The sequence below is a fragment of the Drosophila virilis genome, chromosome 2, assembly GCF_030788295.1.
Source record: "Drosophila virilis strain 15010-1051.87 chromosome 2, Dvir_AGI_RSII-ME, whole genome shotgun sequence".
Lineage (NCBI taxonomy): Eukaryota > Metazoa > Arthropoda > Insecta > Diptera > Drosophilidae > Drosophila > Drosophila virilis.
The window spans coordinates 2,674,327-2,691,008 of record NC_091544.1 but is presented as its reverse complement, the minus strand read 5'-3'; the positions used below and the strand labels follow the sequence as shown (position 1 = coordinate 2,691,008).

General features: G+C 41.9%; 1 protein-coding gene across 3 annotated transcripts in view; it reads right to left on the bottom strand.

The window, feature by feature from the left end:
- Nucleotides 1-16,682, bottom strand: part of Ptp99A (Protein tyrosine phosphatase 99A) — a 149,405-nt gene that overhangs the window by 74,040 nt on the left and 58,683 nt on the right. For all 3 annotated transcript variants that reach the window (XM_032439434.2, XM_032439431.2, XM_032439432.2), the window contains exon 8: nucleotides 12,414-12,528. In XM_032439434.2, the coding sequence (XP_032295325.1) occupies nucleotides 12,414-12,528 (115 nt within the window). The remainder of the gene's footprint in view (nucleotides 1-12,413; nucleotides 12,529-16,682) is intronic.

The following is a 16,682-nucleotide window of genomic DNA, read 5'->3' as shown; positions in this document are numbered from 1 at the left end:
TATTATATAAGCGATAGCATAGGAGCGGAGAGGGGATGGGGGATACAAGGCTCGGCATGTCTACACAATGTGCATAAAATTTGCAGGATTTACATTTTAAAAACGCACAAAAAGCAGCAGACCGACGGCAGGAAGGAGGCGCGCGGGGAGAAGGCGACTGCCACATAGGATTGCGACTTGCTGTTGTTGTTCGTTTGCTTTGGCCAAATGCGGTTTTAACGGTTTAGGATTGCGACAACAGCAATGGCAACGGCGTCTGCGCGAAGACATTGCCAAGCAATGCAATTTAGCTAAGTGCGTTCGACTGGCCGGGCGGGCGGCGAGGGGGGCGGGGACGGGGGGGTGGACTAGCAAGTGCTGTAAATGAAAATGAATACATGTGTGTAAACATGTGAGTGCAAGTAACTGTGCATGTGTGTGCGCATGTATTTGCTGTGGGCAATCAGTGCAAAGCGTTTGCCGGCTTAGGCCTAGGCGAAAATATGTTGCCTACTTTGCAGCGCAGCTCGCATAACTTCAGCTGGCAACCCCGGCGAATGGCTGGCGAGGCTGGCAACTCTGGCAACTGACAGTTGGCACTTGGCACATGTCTGCATAAATCTACGGCTGTCCGGGCCTCGTTTTATAACGAGCTTTAGGCATTTAGATAAATTTCAAAGCTGATTTGCTAAAGCATGGGGCGAGGGCGGCGTCGGGGGGCATGTGCGGATTGCGGCACGCCCATTTGGCGTTAAATTTGCAGAGTTTTGTCTGGGGCCAGCAAAACTAACCACATGAAAGTCGCTTTTAGTAACAAATACACACAAATGCACATGTGCAACATGACAAGCTGAAGCTGAGTGGCACGCAAAGAAAGAGAGAGAGAGAGAGAGAGCGGGACAGAGTAGCCCGCAGGAGACACACGCACACACACAAGAGCCATGCCTGAGCCACAGTCAGCTGGGCAGAGACTTAACCAAGTTAGGCAGAGGCAAGCGACAAGGGACAGACAAACAACCAAAAGAGGCGGAGGAGGGAGCAGGAAGGGAGCACTGTGGCCGAGAGCAAGAAGTGTAAAGAATGCCACTGACAATGTACAAAGTGCAAAACTAATTTTACAGAGTGTAGCCTTGCAGCTGCAGCAATGCCAGAGACGAGTAGCGCAACAGCCCGAAGAGTCAGTCAGAGGCAGTTCGTTGCTTGCAACATGTTGTATGTGTCTCTCTCTGTGCAGGGGGCAGGGCCCGCAGCCATAGCTGCGGCAACAAGCTTATAGTGAAATCTATCATACGCCATGTTGTCACACACGCTGTGCGACATTTTGGCTATTGCATGTGGCACTGCGATTGAACCTAAAAGTCTTCAATTTTTTGCTTGAGTGAGGGGCCTGATTTGAGCCGCGTGACGTGACAGCGCACAGCTTGGAAAATGCTTAAATTTTGCCAACATTACTGACAGATTTTCACTTATTTTCCATCCGCAGGGATGGATTTTAAAAAATGTATCTAAACAATTATGATCTTTTGATATGTTATTCTTATTCTGAATTATATACAAATTATGAATAATGTAAAATTTCTGCATATTTGTAATTAGTTCAGGATAAGAAAAAGATATACATTTCACCATTTCACTCATTTTGCACCAGCAGTTTAATTTCCCCTCGAGCTTACAGCAGAACTTAAGATTGAAAAAATAGTGAGGCTTCTGCTCGTTATCTTAAGTCTTTATCTCGTTATTCTCTATTTATATATTAGTCGATACCAAAGGTTTTCTTGAACTTTTTGATATTCACCCATATTTCACCTTTTTGAGTGGATTTATTGAAATTAAAGCAAGTATGGCGTATTGGTATTGTATCTATCGATAATTTTCGTGCGTCAATGTTCGTGTCACGCGCTCATCTCTTGTTCAGATCAATTGCATTTCCAAAGTAACAGGAAAAGCAACTGCAACTGCAACCTATGTGTGTCATAAGACTGTGTTGAGTATAATATGACAACTGGTAGCTTATGGTTGGGTCAGAGGCCTGTTGACATTTCTCTTCAACTGTAAGCCCATTTCGATGTGTGTGCGGGCTTGTGCGAGTGTGTCCTTGCAGCTGACAGCTTGACAAGGCTATGAACTTTGTTTAAATAGTTGGCAGTTGATTGGCTTGAATTTCAATTGTTTGCGCTTTGTTTATTGCCTAATTGCTTAGATTTGTTTTGTTCGATTTAAGCCGATTACAGCCGAACCACAATTTGTTAAAAGCTTTTGCTCTGGACAGGTGTTTGCTCAATTATGTTAATCGCCATTTGCCATACCAGAAAGTACATGCAGCACTCTATCAAGGCCTGAAAGTCTGACAACAATCAAAAGTACAACAGCGCCTGCAAACATATCACAGAATACATACATACTCTAACCTTATCGAAAGCACTTTTGGTGCTTCTCAAACCCATCAATGACTGTTTCTGTCCCCAACATACAAAAAGGCAATAGGGAAAGAAAGAAAGTCAAGTAAAAACTTTGAAAAAATGTAATCAAGCACGTAACTTGCACAAATTTTCTGCACTTTTGGCAAGCCAGAAAAAAGGGCAAAACGTCAAAACCCGCAGGCCCAACAAACGGCAAACACATCGGGGACAAAAAAGTGGCTCCACATTGGATAAGATACGCACGAAAGGACACTCACACACCCACACACGCACACACTCACACACATTCACACCCACACGTTGGCAGCTAGACGAGTTGGCCTCAAAAGATTTGCCAAGTGAGTTTGATGCTGCCCAAAACTCCAATCCTTTTCCCTATGAACTTTACTCTTGTGACACCCTGTAATTAAAAATGTCTCAAAATAGGGCATGATAAGATAGCGTTATAGGTGTGTTATACAGAAGCAGAAATCAATCAACTTTTATATATTTCTGTGGCCTATTAAATATATCTAAGTATTTATTTGTCTGTCTGTTGCATCTGAGAAACTAGAAGAACTTAAAGCTCTTATATTTGATGTGAGTATCTTTTCTCAAGCATTAAAATGATGTATTTTTTTGTTATGCTATTTTAAATTTTGCCAGCCACACATTCTTATATTATATATATGCTGGAAAGTTGAAAGTGAGAAGAATATACACTGCAAATTAGCAATTTCGCATTTTAAAACATAAAGTTGATGTGTACCCAATCATTCTCAAATAATTTGCATTTTCAAAGTTAATTTAAAAATCTTTCTTTTCCAATCGTACGCAACTGACGCTTCAGCAGAGGGTATTTAAATGTTGTGTACTTTCTGTTCGCAAACTTGTGCTTGTTCTCTGAAAACGAAACACAGAAAAGTCAAAAGACAAGTTAAAGACTTTAAAATCCGTCTTCGATAAAGTGATTGAGCGTGTGTCCTAAGCCTGGCGAGAATTCCTCTTGCCAAAAAACTGATTCATTGTGTGAGCGTCAGACAGGTGGATGAGCTGCAGGAACCCCGCTGCCGCCGTTGGCCCCGCTGGCAGCTCAAAGGCAGACAGGCGAAATCAAATGAAACTGATCCCGCGAAGGCGCAGGAGAGGAGAAAGGAAAGGTAGGAAATCGAAGGAAATCTAAGCAGAAGCAAATGCCAGGCGCATTGCCAAAATGCGCAGACATGATATGAAATTATTTGTCAACGCCATTTTCAGCAACTTTTCCAACATTTCATTTCGTTTTCATTTTTGGCATGCGACGCGTTTCTTTTTTGGCTTTTGCGGTCGCGTGGCACAGAACGAGAGAGAGGGAGAGAGAGGGGGGGAAGAGAGGGCCAACTTTGCATTTGGTATTTCAGTTTCAGTATCAGTTCCAGTGGGAAGTTGCTTTATTTTCAATGGAATCGCATGCCAAGCGGCGCAGACATGCAATGACAGCCATCGAACTGCAGCGCAAAACTTGTGATTGCTTTCAAATCTTTTATTAGTTTACTATTTGGCGGCGAATACGGGGCGTGCTCCAAGGATGGGCATGGTTTTGACAACAACAAAAACAAAAACAACAAGAGCTCGATGTCAGATATGTGGCAATATTGTGGCAAAGGATGCGGCATGTCTGTTGAATTGCAAATCCATTTTCCTATAAGTAGTAAATTCTTATGGATTTCAGGATTATTACAAAGTAAAAAGTTTGCTAAGCAGTTCTGCATTTCGAAGTAGGCTCTAAAGAGCATTATGAATCAGCTCAAAGAAGTTATCAACGCAGCAGAAATCAAGTTAAAAAAATAAGCTTTAAATCAGCTTCAGTTGCTTCAGTGCAAATAAAATACTTGAAATAAGGCTTACCTTATTTTAAAACAGATAAAAATACATCTTTTCGATTGAATGATTCTATATTGTTGCAGACTCTAGAAAAAGCTCTATACTGCGCTTGGTTGAGTTTGGCTTAGTTTATTTAGCTCTAACTAGGCCAACAATTGTTCAATTAATTTAATTAATTTCTAGCTCGAGCAACAATTGTTCGTTCGAACATTTTTAATAAGCTTTTCCCCATTTGCTAAAAGGTTTCGCATTTAGAAATTTCCAACACTTCTTAAAGGAACAATCGCACAACATCTCAGTTTATGTATGAAACTGGGCTGCAATCCGGAAGAAAGTTGATGTTTTAGCATACGGTTAGAGCCAGCTTTCGTGCTCTATATAAATAAAATACTTGACAGGGGGTTACTTAATCATGAAACGTAAATAGGAAGACTTTTTCTACATAACAAATGGTACATTATCTTTATGTATCAATGTCCATTGAATGTGCCTAAACTGTTTTAGACTTCATATAGATGAGGTACGCTTAATTTATTTACCTTTAACTATTCAACTTTGTTAAGCCGAAAATTTGCAATTAGCTAGCAACTAGCATATAAGTAAAAACGTGTAAGTATTGGATACCTATATCTTAGAGCTCTTATGGGAATAATCGCATTTAATTTTTAGCTTATGTTTTAGTTTACGCTTTGAATCAGCTTCCTACTGCTTTAAGCTAGCTTATCACATTTTGAAGCCCAACTTTTCAAATTACATATGATGCATTTCTGCAGTCGGAATGAGTGTACTTTGACAGCCGAGCTTGAATTCTCACATATTATATTAGATACAAGAAAATTATATCTTTTGGGCTAGGAATAGTGTTGAAATAGATGCATAACAGCCATAAGGTAGGTATTTTGTTTTAGAAAAAAATATTATATATAAATTAAATAGGTTTTAATAAGAGTTTACTTTTAAAGCAGATTGGCTTATGTAGACTACGGCCATTAGCTAGAGTGCACAAGCTGTCTCTCGACTCGCCTCTTGGCTCGCTTGGAGCGTTCTCCTATTAAATGTTGGTCTACTACTGCATATTGTCTCTCGTCTGTGTTCCCTGATGGCTGCATAATTATGCGCTTGTTGCAGTCCATTGGCCCGCGGTCTGAAGCGAGTTTCGAATGTTTTCCATTTGAATTTCGGCTAAGGATGCGCTTAACTGACGGCTGATGCTGATGCGCGTGTCCGGCTGTGGCACCTTTTAGCTGCGAGTGCTAGAAAATTCAATTAGGCAGCGGGCGAAATCAATACAACTGAGTCATGAATCTTTTTGCTGTTGCTGCAACCGACACGCCCACCGCCCAGTGCGCCCTACCTGCAGCCGCAGGTAGCGCCGCGACAGGATGTAATTTTCGTTGCCGCTCATTAATTTCGTCTATTTACAAGAAGTTTTTGCCGCACTCGTTTTTGTAATTCTCCCTCGTTCTTTTTTTTTTGTTTTCTTTTTGTGGAGTAGTCGACGCAAGTTTTTCAAAGTGGTCTGCGGTTTATCATTTTCGGTTTGCTGCGGCGGGTCAGCTGGCGCAGTTTTCTGGCGCAGTCTTGGGGGCGTGGCTCGGGGGCTGCAGCTTCAAACAGAACTGTGCGCAAACAGGAAATAACGGTAACGCTGCTTCATTTCCGCTTTTATTAAAACATACTTTGCCCGTTGTATCTCATCCGTTTCGTCTTCCAGCAGCGGCCATCTTTTTATACCCTTGCAGAGGGTATTATAATTTAGTCGTGAAATGTGTTACGCATAGAAGGAGACATCTCCCTACCCCATAAAATATATATATATATATATTCATGATCAGTATTTAAAGCCGAGGCTAAGCGAACTAGTCTCTCAGTTTTAAAGCTATCTTTGCGGAACTGAAACCAGCTGGAACGGATCACTATATCATATAGCTGGCATACAAGCGATGTGGCGAAAAGTAGTTTCTTGCATGAAAAACTTCTTTGTTTTTGAAGATATCTTAACCATACTTGGCATTAACGATTTTCCCTGTGCTTCTTCGATGCGAGCAAAACACTTTGAGCATTATGAAAAGGTTGGGTCTGCAAGGGTATTAAATCTTCGGCCTGCCGAAGATAGCCCACTCGTTTTTTCTTACTTTTCTATCAGCGTTGTCCTTGCTGCCTCTACTTCTCGTTGTTGTTGTTGTTGTTGTTTTGTCACTTCCGCTGGCCGCCCGCAGCTTTTCGCTGCTAAAAGTTGTTCCCTGCTTGTTTTTTATTCTCGCAGCTTTGCGGCTGGCGCTTTAAAAGCAGTCAGCGGATGTTGAGCCACCTTTTTGGCCGTTCATGCAAACAGGCAGTCGTGCCCGTATTCCAGCTCCCCCCCCCTTTTGCTACAACTAGTTGCAAGTAGCCAAAGGTAATTAATTTTGTTGCTGTAAGTTTTATATGAGCGCGCGCAAAGCAGTTGGAGCACGTGGTCTCCAGCCGGAGACTGTCGCCATCAAACCGCGAAACTCAGCTCAGCTCAACTCTGCTGAACTCAGCTCAGCTCAGCTCGCGGGCTTAGCTTAGTTTGAGGTCTGGCGCCAGGTAATGTGGCGTTTGCCTTTGACAGCAAACACACACACACACACACAGTGCAAATGGATTTGCCATTTGCCATTTTCCATTTTCAGTTTTCCATTTACTTTGCTCCTCATTTAGAATGAGTGGCCGCAATTTTATATACGTTTGCGTTTTCATTTTCTTTCTCCTTTTCATTTTCATTTACTTTTTTTTTTTTCGCTGCGCACTCGGGTTTTTCGTCAAACTCACGGCCATGCTTAAGCAGCTGCGTGCATTTTCCATTTTCCGCTGCCATTTTCCATTTTCTTGTCGTGCTGCAATGTGTCTATTAATTTTGTGTGCCACGCCTCATTGGGCGTTGACAAGCAACTCTGATAAATGACTGGAAGAAAATGCGCATTTTCGCTGAGTGCCGCACAAAGCGTCTAATGGAGCCTTTGAATTGGCTGCCTTTGATTTTGCACTGGCTACGTGAACGTGGGCGGGTTTTCTATGTGGCCTTGAACCTCTTTTTGGAGTTCGTAATTTATTCAAAAATTGATTGGTGATCAAGCAACAAGCCAATCCGGGTCGAAATGCGAGATTATGGCGGGGTGAATGTGACCAAAAGTTTAAAAAAAAAACATCAAGAACAAACCAGACATACAATTAAGCTGAACATTTCGCAGTTCCTTGAACTGTAGATAAAAGCTTTGCGGGCTTCTAATACATTTGTCAGCTTATCTGTATGGAAAACTTTCTGCTAGGAAGCAGAAAGACAAACTAAAATAAAAGTCAAGACATTGGGTCAGCAATAGTCGTCTAACACCTGACACTTATACACCTGCAGCGTCTGGCCTTTGATATGACCCCAACAGAGGATAAGACAGTAAAAGCGAAGAAATGCCTAGGCCATGTCTGAGACGGGAATGTAACCAACTGGCTTGTTTTCTTTTATTTTTTTTTGGTGCCTGAAACATGACGCGTTAAAGTCAAAGTTGGCCGGAAAAAAAAAACAACAACAGCAACAATGTTGAGTGCCATCAAGTGGCACAATGTAAGACTTGACCAAAAGTAAGACTATGCAAGTGAAATGAAAATGAAACGAAGTTATCATGGCTCAGGGCACATGGCTATTATGCCCACTTGGAATCGTGCTGCCCTGTCCGGGATAAGCGTTACGGGGCGTGGCAATCGCACAACTGCAGCCGTTTGAGCCGAGAGACCGAGACCGAGGCCGAGGACGAGGACGAGAACGAGTCTGTCCTGCCACAAAGCACATGCCGAGGGTTACAAAATGAAATTCTAGTGCGTATGCCGGCTAAAGTGCAAGGCGATCCAAAGCCGTAGCCAGCGCACAGTGAAAAGCCGAAGTCATAGTCGGAGTCGTAGCCCGAGCCGTAGCCGGGTCAATGTCAAAAGTTAAAACGCAGCAGCAGCAGCTACTGTAAAAGGCAAGTGGCAAAATTTTAATCAAAGCCGGAGTCAAAGTGCACAGCGCAGGACTTAACAGGCTGGCAACAACAACAACAATAACAATAAAAGCAAAAATAACAACAACAACAACAAGAAGAACAACAACTGAGAGGAATATCGAATAAAAGCGAAATAAGTGAAGCCTTTGGAATTGCTTTGCAATTGCCGCTGCCACGTGTCCCTTTGTTAGATGCCCTAACGGGTAGGGTATCCAAAAATTGTAAGGCAATATGTCATGCTTGGATAAAAAGCAGACTACATATCTTATGCACATATCTAATTGATCCGGATTTAGCTGAGCGTATCTAAATAAGATAATAAATAATTAAGCAGAATTCTTTCCTGAGCAACCGAGGCAAACAATTTGTCCTAGTTTTGACTAAGTAGCTAACCATACACCCATATATTTATCTATCTATTTATCTAACGGTCTTCAACTGTTTTGAGAGGGACGCAGTCCTCCGGTTATGTAATCGGGTGACTTTGCGAACGACTCTAGCTTAGATATCAAATAGAGTGTTGGGTTAGGTGGGTTGAGCTGGTCACTCGACCTCTTCTGAAGAGGGCATAATAAATTGAATTATGCAATAGGTTTTTTTTTTTTTAAAACAACTCTTAGAAGCATCAAAAACGAATTACTATATCATATAGCTATCTTAGAAAAAATCGATTAAGAAACCAATTAATAAATCAAACCTCATACAACTACATAACAAGCTCTTAGCTAAGATCAAATTACTTGAGGTCGTAAAATGTAAGGGCATTGAAACTTCGGCACGCCTCCATTTTTTGTCTATCGTTTTTTTATTTTTTGTTTTTGTCAGAACGCAACGGGACAGCTGAAGGCATTATCACTTGCCGACTCGCTGGGCCCTTCAGTCAAGGGACACGGCAAGCATGTTTATTGCAGGGCGAGGCACTGGCCGCTCGCTAAGCTGTGCCGCAAGGCTTCATAATGTTCACCGCATGCGGCCAGGCCAGGAGGTCTTGTGGCATGCTACACACACACAGCAGCAGCAGTAGACAGGCTGGCATTGGATTTCGAACAGCAGCAAAAGGCACGCAGAAAATGAAAATGAAATTCATGAAATATGATTTGAGTAAGGTCTGTGAGTGCATGTCTGTGTGTGTATGTGTGTGTGTGTGCGAGAGTGCGCGCCTACTAACTGCTAATTAATCAAGTCTGTCAAAGGCATAGCCAACATGTTGCCAAGCTCATCAAGGCAAGCCGCATTCGCATTCGCATCCTTATTCACATCCTTATTCCCATCTACATCCCGAGCCGCATCCTGCACAGCTGTTTAAACTTGTCGACTAAGCCGCTGCAAATCCCCTGAAAGCCTTGCCTGTCTGCACCTGGCAGTTCACCCCACCCTCCTCCAACCCACAAAAAAAAAAGGAAAATTTATAAAGAAGAAAATGTGAAATGAAATGAAATTACAAAATTATGCCAGCTGCGAACATTTTGCAAGTGAACTCTGCAGCAGAAAAGGCGCTTATGAAAATGTTACCAAAAAAAAAAAATAAATAAAATGAAGAAAATACTCTGCCAAAAGCAAACAAATCTGCTTTTGGGAAAGTAAGCCCTATATCATCTAACCTGCGCTCGCTCGCATTGGTAAAGATATCTCAGATTTCATTTGCACATGTTTACCTTAGCCCGAAATGTGTGTACTAAAAAGTTGCACTTTTATGTGCGGAAATATATTTCTTTTTCTTATACTTATATATTTACTCATTATACAATGCTCTGCCCTGATACTCTTCATCTGCAGCCGAGGCGAGGCTAACCTCAGCTGCTGCTGAGCGGATTTTCGACAGAATTTTATGCTAATTATGCGTTAAGCATTCAACTTTCTTTAAGACTTTTCACTCAAAGAGTTGCGAGTTGCCCCAACTGAGCAGCTTAGCGTCGACTTTACGATATTAAAACCTGACAAAAAGGAAAAGCCATCAAAACATAAAGCCTGCAAATAAAAGCTATTATTGTCTCACAAAAAAAAAATACACTCTCGGGCATGTTGTTGGCATAGCCTCCAAGTCGCAAAGCCAGCCTCGACGCGACGAAGATAAATAGCCCCACAAGGCATATGGCTAAGTCCGGGCAATTGTTGCTATAGAGACCATTCAATATTACAGTCCGATTTGATTAAGATTTGCAGATATGCTGGAAGACTTGTGAAGCAAAGCCTAGATGAGAAAGTAAGAATATCCTTGGTACGCCGAACTTTTAATATTCTTACACATGACCTAGGGTTTTGCAGATAAATTCTGAGAATATAGAAAACCCATCAGTTGCTGCTGATTTTAGAATATATATACTTTATGGAATCAGATATATCTCCTTCGAGGCTTACCAAGCAAAAGGGTATAAAAAACAGAACTGTTTGCCATATAAAAACTTAATTTTTGACAGCTTTATACTAATTGATAGATTCGTGAGATGATGATGCGATGATATAGGCTAGCTGCTTCTCAGTTATGAATATATATGTTAGCTAGGCTCTAGCCAATGGAACTATGTGCCTAATGCTGACTTAAGGCTGACAGATATGAATATTATATATATTCCTGATAATTAAGACGACTTGAAAGTAATTTTTTTGTACTCTCAACTTGTTTTACTTAGCCGGATTATATGTTACCTTACCTAAGACGATTCAAATTTCATAACCGAATTATAAGGGCCTTTCTGCCCATTCCCGCTGCCCTGCCCACCACCCTGCCGCTTGCACCACCCACGCAGTGGCCGGCGTCTGGAGTCGGTGGATTTCCGTTATTGGCGGCGTCTGTGCCTCAGACTGAGACGGCAACGGAAATCCACGCTGGAGCGCGCCAACAAAACAAATTCTCCAAAAAAAAAAAGAAAAAAATGTAGAAATGTTACGTGGAAATGGAAAGGAAAATCGGGAAAGGGGCGGAAAGTTGGCTAGCTGGAGATGGCGCAACGTGGCGCATAAAAGATATGCCTGAACAGTTTTTGCCTCGATTTGTTGTGCTGAGTACGCAGCATATGGCAAAAGTTTAAGTAAGCAATTTTTATTTATGCTCGATTCCAATACAGTTGCCGACACACACACACACACACACACACACACACACACACACAGACACACTGCAGCTGCAGCTGCTCAAAGAAATATGAGAAATTGTAGCATATTTTTGCCTCTGTTTGGTCTAACTCAACTTTTATTTGTTTGCCTCATTGCATGGCACAGACATTTTGCGGTCGAGCGAGTCAAAGCCTCAGCTCTTTCTCCATTTAAACTGAGAAATTTTGTTGAGCGGGCGAGAAAGTAAGCGAAACTGGCTAAGAAAACTCCAGCTGCTAGCCGGCTGAGCAACTACTCTATTTTTCTAAATGTATCTCTTCTTGAATGTTAAAGATAATAAATATGACTGCATAGAAAGGGTTTCTGTTTCGGAGACCATATATAAAGTGTAAAGTTTAGATAACTATGTATAAAGTTTAAGAAGTTGCAAACTTAAGAGGGCGTGGCAAAAATTGTAGACTTTCATCAAACGAACATGAAAGTCTAATATACTCTTCATTTAGTTTTTAAGCACCGAGCTTGGAAAACCGCACACAAAAGCGATTTCTGTTTATTGTTGCACGTCTTCTTCTGCTGCTTTATACTTTTATTGCTGTTGTTGTTGTTTTATTGTTGCAGCAAGTATGAGAATATATGAACTGAATCGTGTAGCCTGGTCACTTTCTGGTCACTTGGCATTTCAATAAGCAGTTGCATTTTGCATATGTGCGAAATAGTTGTGCATAAGCCAGCTGAAGACTCAAACTTGCCACACAGATAAATCAAAAATCGCAGCTGCCAGCAAAACCGTAAAATGCGCCTTTGAACGCAAAACAAGTGGCTGCATTTCATATTTCGTGCATGACATGTGGTATTTGATAAAAAAAAAAAACTTTCCCTTTAGTAGAAAGCTGCAATCTGTATTTCCAATATACTTCTTGCTTGGACGAACTTTAATTGAGCACGAGTCAAGCGAGAATTCGGAAGAAGAATTTAAGTAAGCGAGAAATTAAATCCGAAAATGTTCTACCAAGAACTATTTAACTGAGTGTTCTGTAAAATGCACCTTTAAAATTCTTCTTTATAATTTTAAATGCAAGCCATCTTCTTTAATATTCTAGATAAATGGAGCACTCACCTCCTTCATCGGTCATCACCAATATGGTTGTCTCCGGGCCCAGGCCCTCCGGATTAAACACCTGCACGGTGACCTTGTATTGCGTGTAGGTCTGCAGATTCTGAATCTCATGACTCTGCAAAGAAAACGAAGACCAGGAAATTAATAATAAAAAAAAAATAAATAAATGCATACACTCGTATAAAATGCGTAGCACTTAAAAGGCAGAGGAGCTTCTTTTGCTAGCCCCGCTGCCATTCCCTTGCTGCACCTTCTCTGCCGCAGCCTGCTTCAAGCGGAAATTGCGCATTGCACAAGTTTGTGCGTCGTCTGGCAAATATGTTTGCACGTATGTAAAATTGCAGACGTTAAAAATGTATTTGCTGCAGCGCGTGGCACAACAACAAAATATTAAGGAAATTGAGTTGCGAGGCCAACAAACAGGCAGCCTGCACAAGCGAACACATGTGCATATAAAAAAAGTGCTGCAAGTCAAAAAAATAAATAAATATATGCATCGATTGTTTGACTCGGGGCTCGAACCTGCTGGCCCAGCTCATTCACGAAGCCAAGATTTGGTTGAAGGTGTCCATAATTTAAAAATTATTATTATTTACTTTTTGGTTTACTTAAGGAAATGTTGCCAAAGAGATTTGAGTCTGACCTTCCATTGGCAAAAAGCCAGGCTTTGGCTCAAAATATTTCTTGTCCCAATACACTTGCCACGGCTTTGGCTAACAACAACTCTGCCGTGCGGGCATTTTTTCCAAAGCTCAAATCGATCATACAGAAACATGCCCCTTCATATGTATATAATATATTTGTGAAAATCTTTCGCTTGGAAAAGTTTAAAAGCAATAATATAACAACAAAGTGAAAAAAGAGAAATGGGGAAAAGGAAAGTCCGTTTTTAGAAATAGGTATTTATTTAATATTTATTTATCTAAGAAAATATAACTTATGGAATTTGACAAAAGCCCGATTTTTTCAAGCATTTTGTTAGAGTGTTTTAGGACACTGTTTAAGGGCAAGGAGTGCAGTTAAAAGTTTAGCTCATTACAAAATAAGAATTCGGGTGCCGTACAGCCTTTGATAGAAGGATGCGCCAATAGATACTGCCCCGCCCGCGGGCGCCGCCTCTTTTTGAGCAACGGGAAGCCCAGCAAAAACTACTTATGTAGCAGCATATCCTGGGCGGGTGCGGCTTATTAAAATTTAACGTAAGGTCAAAAGCAGTGCGAAACCATAAAACAAGCCGCTGGCTTTGAGCAGCTCACACACACACACACACACACACACACACGCATACACTTACACATGCATGCATGCATACAAGCTGTAGTTAAGCTCAAAATGGCTGCCTGGCTACAACAAACACAATTTATGTTGCATACATTAGAGCGCTGCCTTCTGCGGTACTTGTTGTTGTTGTTGTTGTTGTTGTTGTTGTTGTTGTTGTTGTTGTTGTTTCTGCTGCTGTGCTGGACCGCAAAGCGGTTAGCTTAGAGCCTCTCTCTGTGTTCGTGTGTGTGTGCTTAGAAACGGATTGACTGCCATGCCAAAAGCTTAAGTGGCTGCCAGGCGCCAGAGTTGGCCAACAAGCGCTTTGATTTAACAACCAACAAGCGCACATCTTTTTGACCAGCTGTATGTTGGTGTGTGTGTGCGCGTGTGCTAGTTGCCCTTGGTCGGCGCTAATGCCGCCATATAATTTCATTTTATGTAGTCGCCAGTCGAGTGGCCACAGTAAATGAGGCCCGAAATTTACAACTGCTGCCACTTTTATGCGGCTGCCGCCAAAGTTGGCCAAAAGCAGTTAATTGATATAATGTAATTGATAGAGTCGAGTGTGTGCTTGGCTAAAAGCATGATAAATTGCCAGAAAAACAAACCCACAGGACAGCCAACAACTGTCCAATACTCTGTTCACAGTTTAATTATTGTGCTTAAGTCAATCGAAAAGTGTCTGCTCTCTTGATAGTGGGGAGGAAGAGGAAATATCGACTTTTGGCTGCATTAAATTGATCTTAAAGCCAGTTGCAATTGTCCGACTAGCAGATGCCCTGACTGTCCGTGGAAAGACTTTTCACTGTACTTTCATTCATTCTGTCTGTTAGCAACATTTTCACAGGACTATTGTAACATTTTAAGCGAAGATCAATCAATTCAAAGTGCAGATAAAAATGTTCGCCAGGCCCAAAATGTGCTCGTTTCTTCGCTTTGGCGCTCAGAGTGTTAAATGTGGTTGCATGGATTCGAACAGAGCTGTGACGTAAAGCTGGTAATTAGTGCATTGCCCAACACTGGCGCATCATTAAAACTTTTGCCTGGCAGCAGCAGCGCAACCGATACCCTTGTGTGTGCGTGTGTTCTGGGCGTTGCCCTAGCAGCTAGTCAAAAAGGTGTAAAGCGAAACTCAAACAACAATTAACAGCGGCAGCAACAACAACAAAAAGAAGAGGAAGACGAAGAAGAAGAAGAGCATACAACTATGTGGTACAAATTTGTGTTGCTTGCCACATGCCGCACATCTGCATATCCTTTGAGCTGCGCCGAAAAATGCTATCAACATTGGCGAGTGGCACAAAGTTTACACGGTTTGGTTTAGTTTTCACTTGGTGGCTTTTGTGTGGAAATTCGCACGGCGTAAAACGAGCAAAATTTATGCTTTACGGCGCAGAAATTTTAATTAGAAAATTGGCAAAATTGTAAGCCAGCAAGCTGGCAAGCCAACGATAGTCCTGCCAAGGACTCGAGGCGCTTTCACACGTGACAGCTCAATGTAGCGTAGAATACCAAGGGTTCCGGGCTAGCCGGGCTTGCCGGCTTTGCCGGTCTCTCTGACAGCTTACGGCAGCGGGTCGAGGCATGGGCATGCCCTCCAGTTCAGCGGGACTTACAAAAAACATGAAGTCGCACGTTTCTGCCTGCAAGGATAATATTTCAACATTTCGCACTGACATGCAAAAAAAGAAAATTTTAAAATAAAATAAAAGAATGGCAGAGCGCAAAGCTTCAGCTTCGTTTAGCCAGCGGGTCCAGCGTCTAGATAACTGCAAAATATGCACTCAAGCACAAAAGCGTGCCATGTCCCTATCAGCGGAACCTCGCACAAGCCCCTGCACGCGCCCCTGCCGCCTGCTCCCCCCAAGTCTTCCTCTATGCCCAATGCGTTGGCATAGTTTTTTTTATCTACCCGTTTTTTTTTTTTTGCATTTTAGGCAACTGCGTCGCGTCGAGTGTCGTACGTGAGCATTATCGCTAATAATTTTTGCATATTTTGCGAACTCTTCCCCGGCTCCCGTTTTGGCACGGTTTTCCATTGAAAATTGTGAAAATTCAAAAATGCATTCCATGCGCTGCATATTATTGGCTTAAATGGCATTGAGGGTGCGGCATATAGTTGACATTTTCGCTGCAAATTCTATTGAGCCATCTACTTAAAGCGGAAATTAGCCAAAGCTTTAAGCTCTATTATTAAAACATATTTCGGTTGATTTAAATATGCATTAAATTTTTTTTTTTATATGCACATGCTGCAGCTCAGCTGAATACGCAATTTTGAGTGCCTAGCTTCTGGAATATCTGACTTTTCTGGGTGTACGAAAGGCTCTGATGTGGCAGGAAGGGAAACAGATAAATGCATTAACAGACAGAAGTCGTTTGCTTCTAAGATTCTTATAACGAGTATGTATGTATGTGCCCATAGCCCAAGGCAATCGCACTGGAAGAATACAGGAGCCCGAGTACGTATGAGATTGTTTAAATAACTAGACTCAGCTGAAGTTGGAAAGCTGACAAAATGCGATACAGAAGTCGAAAGAAAACTAGTTTCTATTTTTTGACAGAAAGAAATAATCTTGGTATACGTCCTCAAAGTTGTATTAACTTTTTTTACCTGCATAGAACTGGGAGAGTTTTTAATTCAGTTGAATAGCTCTAGCTCTACCAGAACCAGAGTTCCCTGAGGACAATTAAAGATCTAGCCTCGGCAGGAGATAGAAAGCTATCCAAGTCGATGCTGTATTTCCCAGGATATCTGCCCATGTTTATTGCCTACACTGAAGGTACTTCACCTTCATCCATTTCCCTGGGGCAGCGTGCATTAAAAAGGGGTCGTAAATTGAAAAATCTGCGCATTAAACATTGAAAATGAGCTCCATTAGTGGCCTTTGGTTCATTTCGTGTCGGTCTGCGCGTGGGACTGTGTGGGTGTGGGCCTCGAGTTGGCTGTGATTTTGTCTCGAAAGTAGTTGCATAAATTCCAAAATTCCTACGCCCTTTAGACGT